At 43.7% G+C, this 24,833-nt stretch overlaps 1 protein-coding gene across 2 annotated transcripts in view; it reads right to left on the bottom strand.

Annotated features, from left to right (window-relative positions):
• ATG7 (autophagy related 7) overlaps positions 1–24,430 on the bottom strand; it is a 167,894-nt gene extending 143,464 nt beyond the window's left edge. For both annotated transcript variants that reach the window (XM_075574938.1, XM_075574939.1), the window contains exons 1-6: positions 24,300–24,430; positions 12,518–12,713; positions 10,685–10,739; positions 10,185–10,302; positions 8,165–8,242; positions 2,436–2,552 (exon numbers count right to left, since the gene is read on the bottom strand). In XM_075574938.1, coding sequence (XP_075431053.1) covers positions 2,436–2,552; positions 8,165–8,242; positions 10,185–10,302; positions 10,685–10,739; positions 12,518–12,695 — 546 coding nt within the window. In that variant the 5' untranslated portion in view covers positions 12,696–12,713; positions 24,300–24,430. The remainder of the gene's footprint in view (positions 1–2,435; positions 2,553–8,164; positions 8,243–10,184; positions 10,303–10,684; positions 10,740–12,517; positions 12,714–24,299) is intronic.
• Between the last annotated feature and the right edge of the window lie 403 nt (positions 24,431–24,833).

Genomic DNA, 24,833 nt, shown 5'->3' with positions numbered 1-24,833 from the left:
TACTTCTTCCTGTAAAGGTTGAACAGAAACCCAGTGATTACATCACTACGATTATTTCAATAAGCGCAAGGAAATCGTTAGGCAACGTCCTCAGTTTCAGTTGCTTTGATATTTTGAATATTCATGTTACAACCGGTCATTACTTTAAAAGTCGTATAAATCTTCACCAACCTACTTGTTGGACCTTTAACCCCCCACATTCTGGAACAGCCGTAGCCTTCTATAAATCCGGTGAGCAACCCCTTTATCATTGCCAGGGGGACGACTATAAACCCAAGAGTTTAATGTTTAACTCAAACCCAAAACACACCCACCAAGTCGATCAAAAACACACCGCTTGTTTTAGAAAATAGATTGTTCCAATATAAATATTTTTTAGGTTTTAACTGAAAAACATCATGTTGCACTTCTGATTTAAACCGATAAAAACGGAAATGAAGCATCATTTCATACTGCGTTCCACGTTTTTATAACCCAGCAGTTACAAGTGTTCTAGTAACTTTGTGCGTAACCATTTTAGCAATTATTTTTCAGAGCGAGAGGATATTTAGCGGGTTTGGGGGGGGGATGCACTAGGCGGTGTTAATGGCCATTTAAGTAGCAGTAATGCCAGATCGGAACGCGATACCTCGCTCCGGCGCTTAGCGAATCTCAGCCTTAATGTAATTTCCAGTTTAATGTATTATAGTTTTTGAAGGTTATCATTTTTTATTACAGCTTTAATTGCGACCCATAAACACAACTTTCTTCATTTAGTTTTTTATATTACAAACGCAATCAAAAGGCTTGTCATGTCAGTAATCGTGTGATGACGAGAAAGCAGGAAACCATTAAGGAACACTGCATTAAATTCTGTATAAATCTAACGCTGCTCTACGTGAAAATAAAAATGTGATTGAAATGGAACGTAGTATTGTCATTAGAAACATAAAAATGGATATCAGAAAATTGGATCACTACCAAATTATGTTGTCAGTGATGGGAAAGAACAGCGGTGCGCAGGCAGAGGGGCGCGACACGGGGCGAGAGCAGGCAGAGGGGCGCGACACGGGGCGAGAGCAGGCGGGGGGGCGCGACACGGGGCGAGAGCAGGCGGGGGGGCGCGACACGGGGCGAGAGCAGGCGGGGGGGCGCGACACGGGGCGAGAGCAGGCGGGGGGGCGCGACACGGGGCGAGAGCAGGCGGGGGGGCGCGACACGGGGAGAGAGCAGGCGGGGGGGCACGACACGGGGCGAGAGCAGGCGGGGGGGCGCGACACGGGGCGAGAGCAGGCGGGGGGGCGCGACAAGGGGGAGAGCAGGCGGGGGGGGGGGGGGGGAGGCGCGACGCGGGGCGAGAGCAGGCGGGGGGGGGGGGGGCGCGACACGGGGCGAGAGCAGGCGGGGGGGGGGGGGGCGCGACACGGGGCGAGAGCAGGCAGCGGTGCGCAGGCAGGGGGGGCGCGACACAGGAGGTTTGCACACCCCTGGGATAGAGGTTACATTTTGATAGCTTTGCTATATCTTCCAGGCACAAAATAGGTTATGCGAGTAATAAGCCTCCACCGCACAGTGTACGACAGATACAAATCCTAACAGGTCTGCAGCCTTCCCCCATGATCTCCTAGCCGAGTGCTTCAACTGCAGCCGGGAATTCTGGGTAATGACATGCAAATATATGCTGAGAGAGAATGGGAAGGGCAGGGGCGCAGACCTGGCAGACACGTGAATGTGCGCACACGTGGTATTTTTATTTGCTAGAGCTTCTACACACGTGTGTGTGTTAGGCAAAATCTCTTAGCAAAATCAAGAAAGTTTTCATATAATTCAGAGCGTTGGACAAGTGCTAGACTTTATTCAATGTCGTCCTCAGCGTCTGTTCGGGCCGTTATCCGATGAAAACGGCCGCGTCAGGGTATATTAGGGGAACCAGGGCCTAAAGACAAGTGAATTTTACCAACAGTGACAATATTTTTCATGCCACCAATTAACCCCATGGCTGCCAGAGAAGTCAACTGAACGTGCAATATAATAATATCATTGGGACTATTTCAGAATGAACAATTTAGCTGTTACCAACAAAGTTAAAATGATATATCAAATCAATCATTTCATTTTAAGGTCATAACACGCAGCAATCCATGTAAGCCTCTTTGGCAAAGCATCAATCCCCATTTACTTATGTGCCTTAATACTTTGCCAATGAGGCACACGGCCTCAGTATACAAACTGTGGGGTTGTGTCGTTCTGTACGAACACCCAATATAAAACGTGTTTTTTTTACAACACAGTATGTTAGTTATAATTCATTTCTATACAATATACTGCACTGTACTGTGAAGCCTCCTCACTGTACTAGAGAAGATTTCAGTACCATTTAATGGAATGGATCGGACCTGTTCTCCAGCACAGCGGATTCAGTTCCCCCGCATTGGATATGGTCGGACGCCCGTTACCTGGCTGTCGGAGAACCTTTCTCCAAGCGATACGGGCTGCTTTACTAGTTGTATTCCTTCTGAAAGGCACAGCGCAGGGAAGCAAAACCAGTAATAGAAGCGGTATTTCTTTAAATCCTGCAAAATACATAATAAGAACCGTCACTGAAATTATTGGCAGGAACATTAAATCAGACTACAGCAGATTTTGTTTCATAGAATATTCCTTGTTTCAAACCTAGATTCGTTGTAGGCTGTGATTTTAATGGGACCAACAATTTAGTTCTTCCCGGATTAATTTAGTGTGCAGAGCTTCCGAAGCCTTATAGATTATTTGGTTTTGTTCTAATAGATGCAGCCGTTCCTTCGCTGTAAGGAAATGTAATTACCCACGCTGCCGATCGATCTGTTCTCCCGTGATCGATCGGTGAAGATCCTTCCCCGGATTCACAATACGGCCGCCCATTTTAAAGAGGAAGGAAGTGCTGTCTCTTTGTAAAGGGTTGCTATAGCAACCCAAGGAAGCTTAATGCATTAAAACTCATTAAAAAAAAGGGCATAAAGAGAGGAGTGATAAAATAAAAATCAGTATTATCGAATACTACGCAAGTGATGCATTAAAAAAACCACATAGGATTTTGAATGTACTGCCGCTTTAAGAAACAACCTATAGGGTTTCAAAAACACTACCCACTATAAATGAATCTATGAAGAACTTATGTTTGCTTGCTTTGCTCCGGGGAATACTACTTCTATAGTAGAAAATGCAGGTTTTACGATAACCTTTTTTTCCAGGTACAAGTCACTGTTCCAGAGAGCTTAACATCTAAGGCCATCTACGGGTGGCGCTGAGCGGGCGCGCTCATGCTGGCCCCTATGAAACACATTGAGACAATGTGTGTGGCCAGCGTGAGCGAGTGCCTGCTCGGCACTTAGCTACTTGCAGAGAAAGCAAATTTGAATTTGTCGCCCGCACGCGTGTAATGTGAGTGGTTCGCCCAATGAGGGCGAACCAGCTCCGTGACGTAATGGTCACGCCCACGAATCGCCCGTGCACGCGCGTAGCCGGCCACAAATCTCCCGGCCGAGCAGGGAGCGTGATGTTACCGCGCATGAGCGCCAGCACACTCGCTCCCTGCCTGGCCGCAGCCTTACATGGTGCCTGCGGCAAAAAGAGATACAGTGACTGGGTAAAGGGCAGGAGGGACTGGAATTCAACCCATTTTACCTGCCACAAAGGCAATAGACATTATCACTATAGTACTAGTTCCCCAAAGCTTCTCATGTCGGTATTACAACAGTACCAAACATGCCAAAGATTAGGGGTGATTTTCTACATATAAACCAAGAAAATCAGGAGAGGTTAAAAAGGACAAAAATGGGGTTACACCAGCATTGCTACAAAGTTCCAGTTCAAAGGCTTCCGCTACGGATTTCTAAGAAATCCCTATATGAATAGGGTACGTATATAAACAATTACACAACATTTAGAAAAAAGTATCTAGGTGCTCGTCTCAAACCTGCTCTAAATAACTGCAAAAAGACACAAATTAAAGAGAAGATGAGACAGCACTGTCAAAAACGCACGTCCTGCCCCTTCCAAGGGGCGCACAAGCTTCAATTCAATTGGACAATCTCCATTTAATTCGATAGGAATTATTTATAAACATTATACATTTAGACTTGAAAGTCCTTTTAGCCCATTTTTCTTTAAAATACATTAAATTATTAGACAATCACCAAGAACACAGGACATTAAGCAAACATGTTCTATAAAATAAATCGAAAATTAACCACACAACCTATAAATGCTTATGTAATGTATAAAATCGCCATATTTAGGCACATACAGTATTTACTAAGCAGTGCAATTACATAAGACACCTTACAGGCGTCTCCCAGCGCGGAAAGGCGTCTTATCCACCACTTACTAAATATAGCATTGGGTACATTAACTATTTTATTGAAATGACTTCAGTATCACCCGAAATTAAATTGTACCTTAAAGCAGCAATATAGGTTTCATTTATTGTTTCAGGAAAAAAAAATGCGACTGTACTTATTATAGGATTGAAGAAGGGGGTCTACGGAGCTGAACGGCGTTAATTTCAGCCCCGAGGACCCCGTTTCCAGAAATACCTCCGTAGAGGTGCCGGTATCTCTGCAGCGAGCGAACGGTGTGCCCAATATAATGGCTGCGTTTAAATGTCACGCGGCCAATAGGAAGCCGTGATGTCGTCTGGTGCGCCTTCCAATTGGCCCGCGTGATCGGGATTTAAACTCCACAGAGATAATGGCAGCACTACGGAAGGTCATCAACTCTGGAAGCAGGGTATCCCTGGAGCTGAAATGAACACCGTTCCACTCCGGAGACCCCCTGCTTCAATCCTGTAATAATAATAAAAAAGGAAACCTGTACTGCTGTTTTAACTGGTTTATGTTTAACCTGGAAAAATTGATGCAAAACCAAAACAATTTTGCTTTTGGAGCATAAGTGGGTCAAAAATACCCATAATACACAACTCCTCACATTAAACACATTAAAAAAAATAAAAATAAAAACAAGGCTTCGGTACTTTAGTAAAATATAAATGTTTACACACAACCTTTTCTATATGCAAGAACAAACAATGCCTTTTATATTAAAGCACGGAGTGTTTGTAAATCCGTTAAACACATTTCAGTCGTCTGTACGGTTTAGGAATAGCTCATTAAAGTCTTTGTTGACCCATATTTTCATGCCGAGAACAGATATAAACTGTCAGAAGGTGACAGCAACAAATGGCTTTTGAGATCAATATCAGCCCATTGTTATAAGTGATTTGTCAGAGCCTAACCTTCCACGCACACCCGGCTCATGCCCCAGGGTTTCCGAAGAGGCAGCATATTAAAAATGTCACAATTTAATCTAGAGAATAATAGCCTGAATAAATTAGGAGATGCGAATGAAACCCATTCAGACAAGCACACAGGCCTTTGACAAATTAAAAAGACAATTTGCCGGAGATATTCGTTATTTGCGTGATATAGAATTACAGTAACAGCTAGTTATAGCACAGAGATAAGAATGATCTCATGAAGTAGAAGTAAAACTAAATTGAAGTCTGAAATTATTTGTAACAATTGGTGATAGCAACCCATGGGCGCAGTTATTCCAGATTCTGTATTAACTGTATATGAACATTTGAAACAATGTAGCAAAGGTGATTGGTCCCGCTGGTGCGTCATGGTGCGATACTCTGCGTTATCAGTGCATTTTTGAAGCCTATGTTGCTCCGTTGATGCCGTGTGATAACCTCCCTTGTTGAGAAGCTGGTGGACCCACTTGGGTTGGTACTTGGAAGCATCAACAATACGGTGCTGCTCTTCTTTGCTATGGAGTGCTGCATGCTGTTTAAGTGTAATTATAATCTGATACTTAACTGTTCTCCACTTGCATTAGCCTGGCTAATGATGAGATCATAATTACTTTACAAAACAAACAAGGGGGAAACAGTATGGATTAAAACTGTATGCATCTCTTTATTTATATAGCGCCATTAATGTACACAGCGCTTCACAGCAGTAATACACGTGACAATCATATACTGTAAATAACAAATAATACAAATAACAGGTCATGGGAATAAGTGCTTCAGACATAAAAGTAACATTTAGGAAGAGGAGCACCTGCTCCGAAGAGCTTACAATCTAATTGGTAGGTAGGAAGCACGTACAGAGACAGGAGGAGGGCGTTCTGGTAATTGCGTCTGCAGGGATTCTGCTTGATCCGTGCCGGGTTATCACTACGATCCATGTTTTCTGTCTCTCCTGCCCTTTCTACTCTCTGTGACCATTTCGGGTACTGGCAGCCTGCTTTATAAGGCTGCAGATCCCATAGGGAGTCGCCGAGCAAAGTTGTGTGTGTTTGCAGCTCCTGTCGGTCTTTGCAGTTACGCCTTACCCTCTTGCCTGTTTTGAATTCCTGTTGCTGACCCCGACCTCGCTGCCTTCCACCTGCCCTGCCCTCCGCTTGCCTCCTCGAATTTGCACCTCTGCCGCCAGCCCTGACCCCTGATTCCGAACAGACTACGGATACTCTTACAGGACTCTGTCCCTGGGTTGTGGTCGGTTTATTTGCATTCCTACCTCCGCCGTGCGGGTCCGCCTCCTGATTTGAGACGAGCACCGTCACACTGGGGAAGCAGCGAAGGCCTCTGTAACTTCTCCTTACCGTGGTTCAGACGGCTTCAGTTGACGTGTCCCCATGGCAACATGACATGACACCAGCCGTCAGAGCCAAGGTAAGGAGGGGGGAGGGCGGCAGCCAGGAGAGAGGGACATCTAACAAGATACGCGCTCATCGCGTTGAGATTCTTTGGACCCCAAGCACCGCATTATAATGGGGTTGAGATATTTATCTATATATATATATATATATATATATATATATATATATATATATATATATATATATATATATATATCTATCAATGTTTATACAGTCTTTAAGTGTCTACCATTTAATATGTAGTGAATCTACATACTGTATTCTCTTTGTCAGGGAAACATGACTAGAGACTCCAAATGTAGATATTGTTCTGCTCAGTAGACTGAATAGCCTTATATATAAAGAATAAAAGATTAGCAGCAACATTAAACAATGCAAAGTGATAAATACTTCCTCGGGAAGAAAAGGATTTGTTCACACAAGTAGTCAATGTACACTGCATAATTAATGCAAGATGTATTTCTATAGGAAATATATCATTTATAAAACCGCGATACAAAAACAACTAAAACTCAAGTCCATCCACATATATCCCAGAGACTCCCAAATCTGTCAAAGTCTGGTCTTAAATTAGACTGTGGATCCTGTTTCATTAAGTATCTCTAAAAACAAGGCATTGGTCATGGATATACACAGCCATCTACATAGATAGGCTTAGCTTTACAAGTCAGTCACGGACACACAGAGCCAGCTACATACTGTCAGCTTAGCTTTACAAGTCAGTCACGGACACACAGAGCCAGCTACATACTGTCAGCTTAGCTTTACAAGTCAGTCACAGACACACAGAGCCAGCTACATACTGTCAGCTTAGCTTTACAAGTCAGTCACGGACACACAGAGCCAGCTACATACTGTAGGCTTAGCTTTACAAGTCAGTCACGGACACACAGAGCCAGCTACATACTGTAGGCTTAGCTTTACAAGTCAGTCACGGACACACAGAGCCAGCTACATACTGTAGGCTTAGCTTTACAAGTCAGTCACGGACACACAGAGCCAGCTACATACTGTAGGCTTAGCTTTACAAGTCCGTTTCTGCAGCAGTCAAAAGTTTTGGAGCGTTCTCTGCGAATGACACACAAACATGTCACTTTGCATTTCCAAGCCTAGAACACAGAACCTTGATATGTGCATTATACAGTATGTGAGAGACTGAAATTGATGACTGTAATTTATGGCTGTTTAAGTTGGACTTTAGCATATGTATGCAGTAAGTATTATGTTTGCATTGTACACACACAACTATTTGTAATTGTGCCATATGTAGGCTTTTTTACCTAGATATCCAACATCATAAACATATCTCAAATGAGGAAACAACTATTAAAAACAGGCGTAAACATTACAAGAGAGCTTTTCCTTTAATACGACCCCAATACATGATGCTAAGAGCGCTTTAAGGCATGTGGTTTATCCAGGGCACAGAGACGGAACACAAACAGGTCAGACACAACTGGTAAAAAGAAAACACACTTACAGAGAACGTCAACAAGATGAATTTATTTAGGAGCACTGTATCTTCAAGGGCAGCTCCAGACTGGATCGCATCCCAAATCTGCAAGAGAGAAGGAGAATGCTCGTCTTTTGTGTTTTGTGAAATGCCATCTTCCTGTTAAGGAGCATTGCTTTTCCCCCCCGATACAAATGGAGATATTAGCAGTAAATTATAGCGGAGACCTTATCCGATACAACATGCTTTTCCATTACATGCGCCAGCCAGAAACATCCTCATTTTATAAGTAACAAGGGGACAGCTAGCATGCATCTCTGACAGTGCAATCCCGTTTGGTTTAAATGATATAGAGCAACAATCTTCAGTTTAGAGGCCTGGCCCGGCAACAATAATGTGAATATTAGTAGAGGGCTTCAGTAACAAGAAACATTTTGATGATTTTTACAGGTTGGGTAAGATAATTGCAATGCATTCTGGGAGGTAACAGTTTTCTGCTAACACAATTTTGCTTGGAACATACAATAGAAATGTAAATAATGTTATTCTTCAGCATGTCACCAACAGCCCTACGGTTTAATGTCAGTGGTGATCGAAAATATGGTTGGGCTTTAGTAATTAATCATTGCCAACAAGATCCTAAAATATTGAGTTTGAGAAATTGTTATATACAGTAGTATGTCAATCATCTTTAATTCTATACACGGTGAGATACGTATACAAGAGAAACACTGGCCATTTATTTCCCAAACTTAAGAAGAAACGTTTCTTTTTTTTTTTTAAACTCCTGTAATTGGAAACCACCTACAATCAATATCCCGATTCTCAACACATTCCGCATAAGCCTCAATAATGTTCTCAACCAACCTTTTCTTAAGCAGATCCACAATATTGTTTTGTAACAGGTTACATTGTGTTCTCTCTGGACAGCAGCCTAAATGTACAGCATTTGGGAGCTAAATCCAAGGTCTCTAATCTCACTGAATATGGTGCGACATAGTAATCATAAAATCATAATACCCGTAACAACCTTTATAAAAAGGAGAACAAAGCTTGTTTGGAAAGTCGTTATTCATAAGAAAGATATTTCCTTTTTTATTACGATTGCAAGTCACTGCCCCTTGTTATTTTGAGTTCTAGTGAAGTAATTTATCAAATATATAGATTTTTTTTATCTAAATTTTTATAGTACTTTCTTTTCTAATATTTTTGTTATTAAAGGCGCATATGCTCTCCAGAAAAATTGTGTGTGCTGATCACGCTCCTTTTAAGTGAAACTTCTTTGTCTTTTGTCACTGTTTTGTCACAGAAATTGTATTTGTAATGGTGATGTTTTTAATAAATAAATCAAAACACAATTTCAGTGCCACAACGCAAAGAAGTTTGACTTAGAATGTGTGTTTTAGCTATTTGCACTTCTATATTTATAGTACCTAAATACCTTGTGTGTGTGTGTGTCAGTCAGGTGTGAGAGAGAGGGGGTTCGAGAGAGGGGATCAGTGGGTGCAGGAGAGGGGAGAGGGGATCAGTGGGTGCAGGAGAGGGGATCAGTGGGTGCAGGAGAGGGGGAGAGGGGATCAGTGGGTGCAGGAGAGGGGGAGAGGGGATCAGTGGGTGCAGGAGAGGGGGAGAGGGGATCAGTGGGTGCAGGAGAGGGGATCAGTGGGTGCAGGAGAAGGGATCAGTGGGTGCAGGAGAGGGGAGAAGGGGATCAGAGGGTGCAGGAGAGGGGGAGAGGGGATCAGTGGGTGCACTAGAGGGGGAGAGGGGATCAGTGGGTGCAGTAGAGGGGGAGAGGGGATCAGTGGGTGCAGGAGAGGGGGAGAGGGGATCAGTGGGTGCACTAGAGGGGATCAGTGGGTGCAGGAGAGGGGATCAGTGGGTGCAGGAGGGACAGAGGGGATCAGGGGATGAAGGAGGGAGACGGCGGCTCACGGAGGGGCAGGAGGATCAGGGTCGGCGGCTCATGGGGGGAAACAGTTAAGTATATAAAGATGCAACAATGAGCTCAGTGGACTTTATAAGTGAATCATTTTTGGGGTTTCACCTCATTAGCTGATTTTTCCAAAAGCGCCTTCTTATCGCAGGACTTAAATGACTCAAAAGTGTTGGTGTTATACAAACAACCAAGAGCTGGGCAATAACGGGCTGGGGTGGGGGCATTGCTGGAAATAAAAGAGAGGAACATGTTAAAATGCTCATTTTTATGTAGTGACAACTTTACAAGTGCCAATATTCTGATCACAATCAATCAGATGTTACATTACATGGGAAACAATGTAATAGTGTGTTGTGATGTCAAAAGATGAGATACTGTAACATCATCCATGATACAAAATCACTCGGCATACTATACGAAGGTATTTCTATACTGATCAGATTAAGCAACTCAATTACTGTAAGCGGCTTGTGTTTAGGTAATTTTATATGAATATGATGGAAGTGTACTGGTGTATATTTCATCAATAGTAGCCTCCAGCTTATGTTAACTGTGTTGTTAAACACTAAACAATGAACATTTTTGGTGAAACTTTTACAACTACTCACACATCAAAGGCACTGAATTCCAAAGTAAGGCGAGTTGGCAGACCTAATGGATCACCTGAAGGAAGAAAGACGACAAGAAAAATATATATACAGGCATACCCCGGTTTAAGGACACTCACTTTAAGTACACTCGCAAGTAAGTACATCTCGCTCAATAGGCAAACAGCAGCTTGCGCATGCACCTGTCAGCACGTCCTGAACAGCAATACCGGCTCCCTACCTGTACCGAAGCTGTGGTCAAGTGGGGAAACTATAGAGCCTGTTACACATACGTTATTTACATCTGTTATGCACGTATATGATGATTGCAGTATTGTACATGCATCGATAAGTGGGAAAAAGGTAGTGCTTCACTTTAAGTACATTTTCGCTTTACATACATGCTCCGGTCCCATTGCGTACGTTAATGCGGGGTATGCCTGTAGTTACATATTTAAAGTATTGCCCATACTGAAAAATAAACATGGATGATCCAATTATAGGATCTGAACAAGACTACGTGATATTTACTAGCTGGACTTGGAGACAAACATTTACGATTAAGGTGCAGTGGTGAAGTTGCTGCCTTGAGTTCCAACTGGTTGACTAGGAATCAAAGGCAAATACAACCTGCCAGGGCCACTGCTAGGGGGGACAGCTGGGACTCTGGTCTCGGGCACGGTGAGTAAAGGGTCACGGGCCCCTTGATGGCAAATCTTGCAGAGCGGCCTGCAGAAGTTGTATCCAGAGGGGGCTTGCTGGTAGGTATCCCTGGAGGATCCGGTCAAGACAGCACACTATAAGCCAGTGGAAAGAGGTTCCCCTGACAGGTACCTCCGTGGGCACACTCCAGCAGGCAGCTCTGCAGGCCCCCTCCACAAGCCTCTACTAAGAGGTCCCCTCAATCCTCCAGGGCAGCAAGTAGGCAGTGGGAACACTCGGCTCCCTCTTCCTATCAGTGTGTGCGGGGTGTGTGGAGTGTGGAGAGGTCTCTCTCTAAAGTTATGTTAGGATCTGCAGTTGGGAATTGTGTTTACAGAATCAAATAAACGAACAGCAAATGTATACTTTGAAATGGTATGTGCAAGACATCATATTTTACACAAATCCTAGATGTCATGCCACAATATCCCTGAAGAGAAGGTTTACCTAAACATATGATACAAAGGGTATGCGATTTTACAACATAGAACATTTCATTTTAAACCATGGGTTAGATATGTTTGAGAAATGCATAACGCCTTGTGTGGCCACATTATTATGCGTTTTTTAATAGGAAGTAAAGTTTTTCTGATACATTTTATGTGCATTGTTAATCAAATCATATTGATTCTGGAAACATGCACTGTATGCTTGTTGCAGGTTTTAATACACTTTCATGGATTCGTGTTCACCATAGATGGAGATATATAGAGCCTGAGAAGCAAACATTTCTTCTTCATAAGTTACATGTATCTGCTATAGTCTGCCGATGCAGCTCTATGAACTATATAACAATTACAATGATGCTTAGAGCATGTTTGCCTTCTCCTTGACAGATTGGGTGCATGCGGGCTCCACGCAAGATCATTTCACATCATTTCTCATGTGCCATTATAATCAGCTAACTAGAGTGGCCATTTATAATTGCCTTTCCCTTTTACAGGTAATCGTCACCATTATTATAATGCACATTTACATGGCATTTGCGCATTACATTGAAATAGAGACGTGCTAAACAACATAATTAAAGCTAGAATTTGACAGGATGGGATATTGTACAAGATTGCTGGTGATAATGTGCCGGTCTATAGCATAACATTCTGAATTGCATAAACACTGAGTGTAGCATAGACAGTAATTGGTGCGTCTTACCATTATAATAATAACCCTTGATATCCTTGGGTGTTTCATCCAGCCGGTACACGTTGAGTTTTTTCTGGGTTAGTTCATGCCAAAACCCAGCATCCAGAGCACTTGTGAAGGGAACAAACTGAAGCTTTGGGGTTTCAGACTCTGGCAAGTCACCAGTATGACCAATATCAGATGCCATGGTTGTGTTTAGCTTCTTCTGTGAAAGGAAAAAAGGGAAATGAACTCAGATCATGTATTCATCTTTCTTGACAGTAATGGGTAACGTAATTGCTATGTAAATACTATTTGCTTGTGAGCAGGCTCAACTAATATAGCTTATTTTTTCAGAGAAATATTTCACACTGCATACTAAGCTACATAAAATGAAACACCCTCTATTGTAGAATTGTTTGCTTACTGCTAGCTCAGTGTTTTTCAACAGGGGTTCCTAGGAACCCTTGGGTTCCCCGGGTATCCCGAAAAAGGTTCCCTGTAATTTTCAGGTCATTTGAAAATTGTACCAAAAGCAGAAGAATTTATAATGCATCTGATCACAGACGTGCTATTAGAGAGGGTTGGGGTTCCTTACAATGCATCTGATCACACAAGCGCTATTAGAGAGGGTTGGGGTTCCTTACAATGCATCTGATCACACGCGCTATTGGAGAGGGTCGGGGTCCCTTACAATGCCTCTGATCTCAGAGGCGTGTCATTATTACCTTAAAGCAACAGGCCATTATATTATGGTGAAGAACACAATGTAAAATTTAAAAAGGTTTCCAAAAAATAAATATGAATTCTTGTATAATACTATAGAGTTACTATTATTGCCCGTATGGTTAATGTCAAAGCTCCTAAGGATCACAGTCTCGGGTATACTCTTGTTTGGAAACGTGGCTCTACTTTTTTGCAAAATTGCTTTTGTACCCCCTATCCAATATGCTTTGAAGAGGTCTAATTGTGGAATGTCAACTCCACACACTGGAATGTTGATGAGTCAGGAAGACAAAGGACTGAATCCACAGCTGCATTCAATCTGAACCCCTTTAGTGTACATCTGTGTCGTCCCAAAAGGCGGACAGCTTTTTGAAGAGGGAGAGGGGGGTTGGCCCGGTATTAAAGGGGTTGCACCCCATATGGCCACCCCCAGACCTCACCAGGGAGGCAAGGGGTTAACTGGACTGTGGTCCAGGAATGTGGCTTACACCTTGTCATGTCAGGAAACTGTATGTTCCCCTGTTCCCATGTTTCATTATAATCCTGTATTTTAATGTTTTAAAGTGCATTTCTGTATCTCCAGTTCTGGAGGTCACAGAGAGTTGATATTTGGCCAATATGTGGAGTCACTGTAGGCATTAAAAACTGGTACATTTCGACCCACTGAGCCCACCAGAATGGAACTTATTAATATGTGTAGATATTAAAGAGTATATATATGGTATTTTGGATCTGCTCTGAAAAATGCAGACTCCATCTGCTATGCTAAATAGGTCAGGAAGGGCAGCCAGATGATTGAGCCTAAGTACTAACCAACAGACTCTGCCACTCTAATTGTTACCTGAGGGCGGAGAATCAACAAACTGGAGTGGTTTGTAAGTGTTATGTCTACACCTACAATCAATGAAGATCCTATCAGATACTTCATTTGGTAGACTGGTCGTTGCCCCTGATTTAATTATGGGGCTACAGAAATAAGACCCTCAGAGTCCCAGTACACATGGGCTAACTAGCTGGGGGGCATGGTTTAATCTGTGTCTCCACGTTAGGGATTGGATACAGATAATTGTTCACCAATAGTCTGTATTCAATGTTAAGAATAGGGTTACACAGGTATATAAACTGTGTCAACCCTACAGTTTTTAGTTCTTCTTCTGATACCATCTTGAATGTCACCGGATTGCTGGAGAATTGCTAGCTGATACTTCTCCATCCCCCAACCCTAAGTAAGTGTTACCTTCTTGTCTGTTAATTGTACTACATTGCTGTGTTCACCTTATTTAAGGAATAAATTATATTTTATTATATCTAAGCCTCGTTCAGTTTAACCCAGATATTTGGTGTTCATTATATCTTGTCATAAGCTACCGTGACACCTTTGGCGCAGCCAAAGGGTGTGAGCCATTTGCTGATGTTCAGAAAGTTAATTGGTTTTGCCACATGGCCAACTTTGGGCATTAGCCGAGCGCCTCATTAATGGTTTTAATCTTTACTGAAAAATAAAAGTTGACGGCAGATCAGAACCAGTTGGCACATCGAGCCCTCCCATTTCCCCATCTGTTGTAAAACCTCAGAACTTATTTACATTTTTGGCACTCAAGCATTTGTTTTCATTCCCCTCCAGTCTTAGCACATAGCCTCCCAGTAGAGGTGGTATTCCACTAATCCACCCCCTTTCTGTGAAGTAGTACTTCCTCAGTTTCCACTCAGCCTGCGAACATCCAGCTTGAAAGTATGACCTTGTTCTACCCCTGCTTTTCTCTGAAATAACCATTCCTCTGGTACTTTGTTGAACCCCTTTATGTCTTTTAAAGTTTCAAATCATATCCCCCCTTCTCCCATCTAAGATGTACATATGAAGGTCCGTTAGTGTTTGAGGATAAGTTTTATAGTGCAAACCACGCACCATTTTCGGAGCCCTTCTATGCACAATCTACAATTTATGACCTCCTGTGCTATGTGTATTTTTAGTTGTCACAACTAGGTAAAAAACATATCTGAATTGTCTGTCTGCAAGCAATCCTGTGCTATGTGTATTTGTAGTCTTTAGTCTAGTCTTAATTAAATTAACTTACACTAACACTTAGGCATGACAAGACCCTGTTGAAAAAAACCATCTGTGTTAATATGCCTCACATGTGCTAATTAAGGTGGTTGGGCTGAAATAAATTCTGTCAGGTGACTTATTAGGCCTTTATAAGAGCAACCAGAGCAGCCCTAGCTGTGAAAAGCAGCCCAAGATTCAAAGTGGCCCAGTTTTAAGTGGCATGGTCGAGTTTAACAGGGAGTTCAACAGGAGGGAAACACGGGGACTACAGAACACCTACGGACCCTCAATCCTGGATGTGAACTACGCTGGAAAGGTGGACATTTTCTATCCCAGACCACACATCTCAGCACTAAACTACTGCTGCCATGATGCTGCTACTATTTATATTTGCTCTGACCTCGCTTCTTTTCAAAATACACATTTCTTTCTACCAGCCACATGTCTCCAACTCTATTCATATATCTCCAACTTCTTTACCCCTCAATAAAAAACACCCACACAAATCCTCTATTCACACCCTCTATCTCCTCCTTCCTGCTGCTGGGCATCTCTAGCCTGAAGCCAGACATACACACCTGATCTCACCTATGCCTCCCTGCCATCTCTTCCCCTTTAAATGGTGTTAACCTTTTCATTTAACACCCATCTGCAGCATTTATTCCCTCACCTGCTGTCTCTAAGTTTCCCCTCAAACCTCTTAGATTGTAAGCTCTTCGGGGCAGGGATTTCCTTTCCCATTGTCTGATTTTTGCTGCACTTATTGTATTTTTAAAATTCCCTGTACTGTATTCTTTGTGAAGCGCTGAGTACACTTTTGGCGCTATATAAATAAAGACATACAATACAATACAATCTTCAGAACTGAACATCCCTGTTGACCATTCCCCTGACTTGGTGACTGAGCTACGGCCGTTTGCCCTCAGTGAGTGGTCCCAGGAGGTGGTGCGGGCAGACCCTGATCTGGAGGGCATGAGACCTCAGGCGGCCGAGTATGCCTCCAGGATCATGCCCGATCAGTTACCCAGACCCTGTGTGCTTTTATACTGGGAACCAGCCCCGGTTGCTCTGGCCAGACTATGGACAGAGAGGGACCAGTTAGTGAGTCCCTGGGTGGGTAGCGAACAGAGCTTACAGGGGACTCAAGAGATCCTGCTGACAGGGCATCAGGTAGTCACTTGCCCCAGAGTCCGGCTAGTAGAACCATTCTGCAGGCTAGAGGAAATCAGCATTTGGCCGCACTTGGGATGTCAGGCCAGGGGACGGTACAAGGGCTCCCCGGAGACTGTCATCGGGGGTATGTAAGCCCTTACAGCACAAGGCTGTGAGTGAGTCGGTGGTGTTAGCTGTATGCGGCTCGCCACCGGGAGATCTGGAGAGCCAGGCTATCCCAGATTTCCTAGGAAAGGCTAGGCAGAAAGGCTCAGTGAAGTAGGGGGAGATAGGTCCCCAGCGAGAGTGGAAGCGAGAGGTAGGAGAGAGAGACCGGATTCTGGCTCCGGATAAGCTGGGAAGGATCCAGCCACCGGATCGCCCGGTCGACACCGGGGATCACAGACCCCTCCACCAGACCACGTACAGGGTTTCGGAGGAGGGGGAACAGAGTACGACAGGGAAGAATCAGGGTAGCATCCCAGACCAATCCCTCAGGTGACCAAGAGGCAGCTAGAGGTGCTGGCAGCCTGGTCCTCTGAGTGCGGGCAGTGTTACAGGCTCTGCCAATGTACCTGGCTACTGCTTGGGCGCTGGCAGCCCTGTGTGTATGCAAAACCTCCCCAGTGATTGTGGATCACAGCCCTTGGGGTGGTTACACAGGGTGGCGGGGGGAGACTGGGATATTGCTGCGGTGGTGCCTTGCCCTACAGAACTTGGACTTTGCTAAGGACAAGGAGCCCGGTAATGCCGGAGGACTTTCCTGGCCAAATAGTCTCCACCTTGGCCCTAGGATCACGAGGACTGCTCGGCTTAGGAAGCCACCTGATACAGTGGCTGTCCTAGAGCCTTTTATCTCGAGAGGGGAGATGTGACGGTAGGGGTAGCTGGCATCATAAAGTAAAGGTGAAACCCAGCTAACTACCCCTAAAACAGTGTATCCTGGCTGACTCAATGTTTAATTCAGCCAAATGTATTTAATGTCTGTGGAGGGAATGTAAAAACACCTGTATAAAGATATTGTCTGTAAACACTTTATTCCCTGTGTTAGCTATTCCCCCAGTTTAATGTGCCAGCATTCTTCTGTAAATGTGATTTGGGTGTCAGCTCTGTAAATGTAAATGGTGCTTTGCAACAGTAAAGTACCTCTGTGTTATCCTTTCTATGGAAGCAGTCTCAGTAACTCACTTAGATTAGCTGTTCCTTAGAAATTATAGGATTAGAACCGAGGTTGGGGCAGCTAGGTGTCAGGACTCCTGGTGAGAGGTGAATGGCTGCCGATCAGATCTGGGAGTGAAACCCATTGTACTGCCCAGACTCTGAAGAGCCTACTCAGCGGGAGGTAGAGGACTGGCTAACAGAATCAGTTGCCGGGTCTGAGCCCTGCAGGCACTGTTTCTCTTAGGTAGTTTCAAACTCCAAGCCTTGCGTCCCTACGCTCACTCCCCTCCTCCCATTGGCTGTTAGCTTGCTGTTTCGCACAGGGATTGGCTGACAGCCTGGCACAATGTTAAAGATAGCTGAGGGGAGCTATTTAAGGAGCCAGCACTCACAGCGTAACTAGTTCAGAGTCCCGATTGGAGCTGTGCATTAGTGGGATTCTGAGAGTGATCCCACGGAGCGAAGCTGGCGGCAGATTCAAAGTTGCTATTGTGCAAATAGTACTTTGGATTCCTGGAGAAGAAGCGGACAGGCTAAACCTACTGAAGCAGGTCCCTGCACCTAGTCAAGGCTAGATACTACCCCCAGGTCCCAAGTGTGGTGAGTGTATGTGATACTGTGTATTTTGTGCAGTTGCTGGTTATGCCAGGATAAACATGTATACATAACTTGTGATATACCGCTCACCTTACTATGCAGTTATATATTAAATCTTAGTATATATATGGTTATCCTGCTGGTGCAAAGAGGATAGTGTGAACAAACAGAAACATACAAAAGGAGGCACAGAATCCTCCTCAAAGATCCCCATTGGCTGCACACAAGGCTAGGAGTAAATAACAAGGTTTAAATACCAGATATATAAATGTGGTTCAGTTAGCCATTCGGTACAGGTAAGCAATCGCTCCCAACATTGTGAGAGGACAATTGCCACTAAAAGCCATGTGGCAAAAATAATAAATCATTTATTAATATACAAAATGACACACAACATAAAGCGCATGCTCTAAACTAACTTTAAAAACAATTAAAATGTAAATGTAACTCAGTAGTAGTCATTTGTCTTACTCTCCATTAACCATTTGTGTGCTGAGTGAACCTACTCATGATTTAGATGGTAACTGCTCCTGATCGCTACACGTGACTGTCACCCGTTACATTTACATTTTAATTGTTTTTAAAGTTAGTTTAGAGCATGCGCTTTATGTTGTGTGTCATTTTGTATATTAATAAATGATTTATTATTTTTGCCAAATGGCTTTTAGTGGCAATTGTCCTCTCACAATGTTGGGAGCGATTGCTTACCTGTACCGAATGGCTAACTGAACCATATTTATATATCTGGTATTTAAACCTTGTTATTTACTCCTAGCCTTGTGTGCAGCCAATGAGGATCTTTGAGGAGGATTCTGTGCCTCCTTTTGTATGTTTCTGTATGCCAGAATAAACCCTGTTTATTCAATTACTTTGTCCTGTGCTTGGTTATCCCTGAGGCCTTTTGGTATTAAAAGTACTGGTCTCCCGTGACAACTATGAATATAAAGTAGCTATGTCCCAACCCTGAATTTCAGTGTACTATGACTCAGTAGAAGCCACAACATCCAAGTCATTCTTTGTCATTATTGCAATTCGTTCTGAGAATTTTTACAAATTGCCTGAAGGATTTTATCCCTGCTTTCCTAATCCCGTCTCCTTGCAAACCTCATTCTGCACATGTTATTGTTCTTTTACCTATTTAAGTTGTTTTCTGTTCCCCTAATTGGTCCCTGCTGTAAAGTCCCGCCCAATTGCTCTCTCTTGCAGAGGGAGTTTGCCGTTGGATTTATCACAACTCATATCACTGACCCCCTTCGCTAGTTTTAATTAATTGGATCCGAATCACTCACCGAGTATCTTGGTTCACCCAGCATACATCACCCCATACTTCAAGTTGTCTGAAGGATCTGAATTATGTTCGCATTTAGGGTCCAAGTTTCACAACCATATGTGAGCACGGGCAGGATACACTTTCCTTTGAAGCTACAGTGGAAGGTTCCCTTGCAACATTGTCTTGTTTCTTCCAAATGTGATCTGTCCAATCTTGATTCCCCTACTACTTTCATTTGAAAGGTTCCCATTGATTGATATTTTCTGCCCAAGCAAAGCATAGTCTTCTAATTCTATTCCCTTTATTTTGATCTTTGTAGAGAGTTTACACATTTGTTGAACAGAACTTGGGTCTGGTTGAGATTCATGTGGAGGCCTACTTTCTTACTTGCTTAGGCGAGTTCTCAGATTTGTTGCTGGAGGTCTTCTGGACTTGTTGCAAAAATAATGTTGTCATCTGCAAATCATAGGCCACTCAAGTATTCACCATTGATTTTGATCACCTTTTATTTCCAATTTAATGTCCTGAACAATTCAAGTGTTGCCGTAAAAAGCTTTGGTGACATGGTGTCTTCCTGCCGCACTCCTTTGCTGATGTAACTTCCTGTAATCTAATGGTTGATGAGACATTCTCGTAACTGTAATATCAATGTGTCTTCAATGCTATGGTCTTCTAGTGCCTTTAAAATGGCAGAGATCTAGCCCGAATCAAATGCCTTTTTTTTTTGTAATCTACTAATCCTGAGCTGAGTGGTAGATCATATTAATTCTTTCGGGAAATCACTTACTGTACAACTTGGATGTGTGTCTATAGCACCCACTCAAAAATCCTGCTTGGTCTGTTGCAGGCAATTAGCGAGTATCTTTGTAAAAATCTTGTAAGTGATTGGAAGTTGACCGATTGGTATGTAGTTCTAGATGTCGTCTCCTTTCTTGTAGATGAGGCTAACTATGGCATATGGAATTTTCCTGTTCTTTAAGCAGCATGTTAATGATTTAGCAAGGAATTTCTCTATTCCTTCCACAGCTTCTTTCAAGATTTGAGTTGTAATTTAAACTTCCCTGGGAGCCTTCCCATTCTTCATGGATTTTGTCTTTGCCCCTTCTTCTGGGAGAACGCATGCTACATTCATTGGTGGTTTCTGCTCCCTCTGCTGGACTATACTGTTCTGTGTCCTTGTAAAATGTAAAGTAGAAGTCCTCAACTATCTTTATGATAAGTGCAGTGTCTTATTGTTGATCCATCATCTTGTTTGTGTGCAATGATTTGCTTTTTCCAATCATAAATCGCTGCTTTGTCTTAAGATTTTTTTCGATAGTCTTCCTCGCCATATCACACTTACATTTTCTTATATCTTCAGCTATATATTTGCAGATGGTCTTGCAGATTTCTGCATATTAAATTTTTGTCTCTTGGGATTGCTTCCTTTCTTGTCGTCTCGTCAGTAACTGCTTTGTCTCCTCTGATATATTTTCTTATCCTGTTTTTTCTCAGCAACTCCTCCAGTTTTTTCTGCGCTCAACAACAATCTTCATAATTGTTTGTTAAAGTGTCACTATCAGAGATGGGCACATTTTGGGGGCAGATTTTGATCCGCAGCGGATTGGCCGGTTTCTTTGGTCCACGGATATCAGGAAATAGCCCTGACATTTTCCTAGTTCTTCCTCTCCCCTTCTGTACCTTATCTGTCCACCGGGTGTGCTGCTGTTTTCTGTCTGCTCTGGGGTTCCTCTGTCTGTCTCCTCATTGCTCCTGTCCTCTTTCCTTATAGTTTCCTGTTCCTCCCTTGCTTTTGTTTTGTGTCCAGACTCCTTATGCCCATGCTTCTGCTTCTGTTCTGTGTGGAGTCCTGTACTTATTAAAGGCCCTTGCTAGTAATCTGGCTTGTCCCCGTTTGTTTCCTGCTCCATAGTCTCAGTTCCTGCTCCCGTCCTGCCTTCCTGTTGCCGAGCCCTGACTGGACCCAGACAATCCTTGCTTGCTGCCTGCCACCGAACCCTGCCTGTGACCCGACGATCCCGCTTGCTGCCTGCCACCAACATCAGCCCGTGACCCCAACGATCCATGCTCCCTGCTGTTCCAGCCACCGAGGTCCTACCCGCTCCAGGAGTCCCCCCCGTGACAGCAGATTTATCTCAAAAAGGGCGATTCGCATAAAGCAGATTTTTTATTATTATTTCCAACACACGTCGCAACCGTGGACGGATTTGCAGAATCCAATTTGTGGTTTTAAAAATCCGCCAATGGATTACGAAATCCGCAGATTGGATTGTACAAATCCCTCAACTGATTGCATCCAATGGCAGATTTTGATGAATCCGTGTGGATTAAAATCGACTAAATCCGTCCGCGGATTTTACACTGCGAAACAGATTTTGGGGGGGGAAATTAGAGGAAATATGGAAAAGACAGATTGGGCGAATTCGCCCATCGCTAGTACCGGCTGTATGCGATTCAAGCAAGCTGTAGTTTAACTGCAGTTAAATGTATCTGCTGTTATTCTTGAAGTTTGATTGTTTTCATCTCCTTTTTAATCAGTTTTCTTCATTCCAGCTTTGCATTCTGCATCCTTACTTGCCATACTGGCCTCATTTGTAAGTCGGCAAATACTTTTCCCACTTCAGCCGAGTATATTGTTCAAGCTTTCATAGTATGGTTGAACCTCTCAGCACAAGGGCCACTATACATTTTCAACACCTGCTGTCACCTTCCTGCCACTTTGAGGGATGAATGGACATGGACACACACACACACACACACACACACACACACACACACACACACACACACACACACACACACACACACACACACACACACACACACACTTTGTGTGCTCATTTGCATGTCATTTCTCAGAATCCCTTGCTGCAGTGGAAGCACTGTATGCTAGGTGATAATGGGTGAAAGGCAGGGTTGCAGACATGTCTAAGGCCACGCTTATAGTGACGGCGACACGACCGAAAACAAATGCATTGTCGCCGCCGCGTGCGCTTATAGTAAGCGCGATGTGGCGACTCGATTTTTGGTAGCTGTAATTATTTGATTTTTCAGGGGCTGTCGCCTCATGTGACAGCCCCTGACCCAATCAGGAGCATGGTCGCCCTTCGCTTCCGCGCGAAATACAACTTTCGCTTGCGGCGACCGGTGACGTCACGCGTCGCCGTCACTATAGGCACGGCTTAAGACGTGAATGTGCTCACAAGTGATATTCTTTATTGGAGATTATATACATACATACATATACACACAACCTTGGAAAAGTTTGGCACACACATGGATCATCTTCATGGTTATACCAACTTCTTTACTTCATACACCCAGACTTAACTCCATGTCAGCGGAGTGCCCCCCACCCCCAGGTGTGATGATATAGAATATACATAATATATGCATGTGTATGTCTAGCAGAGCTAATATTTGTCTAAGATGCCTATAACAAATAAATTAAAAAAAGTGGATCATTCACAAATATCTAGAGACAGAAAAATGAGTCACTAAAGTACAAACTGAGAAATTCTCACACATAGATCTGTTACCTATAGTTCCTCATTAAATGTGCATGCTGTGTGAGGAGGCTCCTCTGAGCAGGACGCTGACTCATTACTGAGATAAAAGCAAAAGCATCACATGTAAATCTTGAAATAGTGTTGCAACTGAAATGTATTTTAGGAGAGTATTGCAAATCCTCTTTCTGGCATTTGCTTCCAACATTGAATTTGGCAATAACAACATTTCTCAAGATGACAATATAAAGAAAGTTAACGTGATTTATATTTATTGCGATAAATATTTGTTCAATAGGAAAAAAAAACATTCACTTTTTAAATGAATGTTAACTTTTTTAATTTGGATATTATTTAGTTTTAACATTACTTCTGCTTATTACTGAACGTCAGAGATGGGGATACAGGAGGGATGAGGAGGAAGGTGGGTGTTACTATAATTATGGGCAGGAGATGAAAGATTGGTGCCAGGATCCCTTTTACACTGGCAGATATGCCCTCTATCAGGCTGCTGTGTATTAAAACAGCAATCCCTGCAGATGCCTATACTAGTTCCACTCATAATATTAGTAAACTGCCCTCTAAACATGGCCTGTTGGGTGGGAATGGGGGGGGGGGGGAGGAGAGGGGAGGGGGGGAAGGAGAGGGGGGGGGAGGAGAGGGGGGGGAGGAGAGGGGGGGTGGGAGGAGAGGGGGGGTGGGAGGAGAGGGGGGGGGGAGGAGAGGGGGGGGGGAGGAGAGGGGGGGGGGGAGGAGAGGGGGGGTGGGAGGAGAGGGGGGGGGGAAGGAGGGGGGGGGGGAAGGAGAGGGGGGGAGAGGAGGAGTGTGAGGAGAAGTTTTATAGTGTTTAAAAACATGATTTTCTTAATCTCTGGCTTCTGGGCTAACCATGAGGACATTTAGACTGCAATGGGCTCTATGGAGAGCTTCATTTGAACCCCCAGATGCTTCATATTTTGAACGCGTATTTCTCCTGAACTAAGCATCAGATTTAAAAAATAAAAACAGTTCTGGAATCTCTTAAAGTGCATGGTCAGTGTGGACTGCTGCTTTAAACTGAATGCCCGTAACTGTAAAATGTCCGTAAAATTTAAATGATAAATTAAATATCAACATATTTCTTATTATCGCAATATTACTATCGTATCAGATTCCAAGTAGTAAGTTAGTGGGCTAGTACATGTCGTGCAGTGTCCACCAGGCACCCCAGGAGTTGCAGCTTTCTGTGAGAACCTCCCTTTAGTGTCTCTCATAGCACAAAATGACAAGTGCACAATAACCCCGGAGGGGCACAATAACCCCGGAGGGGCACAACGCTAGACTGGCAGAAAAGTTACAAAGAAACACACTTACAGTAGCAGCGAAGTTCTACTCATGTCAGAGCTAATGCTGTGTGTCTCCCCAGCTTCCTCGCCCACTTCCTGGTGCTGTGCATCTGCTCCAGTCACGTGACTCTGTGGTGTCATGTGGCTACGGTAAAGCGGCTGGGACAAACTTACTCAAAGAGCAGAAAGCCTTTCATTGTTGCCATTACATCAGAGCAGTAGTAACCTCTCCAGCAGACTTGTCCTGTCGGATTGTCCCATACTGGCCTCTTACAGGGAGCTCTGGTATATAAATACAGGGGGCTCTGGGATGCAGATACAGGGGGCTCTGGGATGCAGATACAGGGGGCTCTGGGATGCAGATACAGGGGGCTCTGGGATGCAGATACAGGGGGCTCTGGGATGCAAATACAGGGGGTTCTGGGATGCAAATACAGGGGGCTCTGGGATACAGATACAGGGGGCTCTGGGATGCAGATACAGGGGGCTCTGGGATACAGATACAGGGGGCTCTGGGATACAGATACAGGGGGCTCTGGGATACAGATACAGGGGGCTCTGG

The sequence above is a fragment of the Ascaphus truei genome, chromosome 17 (genome assembly GCF_040206685.1).
Source record: "Ascaphus truei isolate aAscTru1 chromosome 17, aAscTru1.hap1, whole genome shotgun sequence".
In the NCBI taxonomy this organism is placed as follows: Eukaryota; Metazoa; Chordata; class Amphibia; order Anura; family Ascaphidae; genus Ascaphus; species Ascaphus truei.
This window is presented reverse-complemented; position numbering and strand designations above follow the sequence as displayed.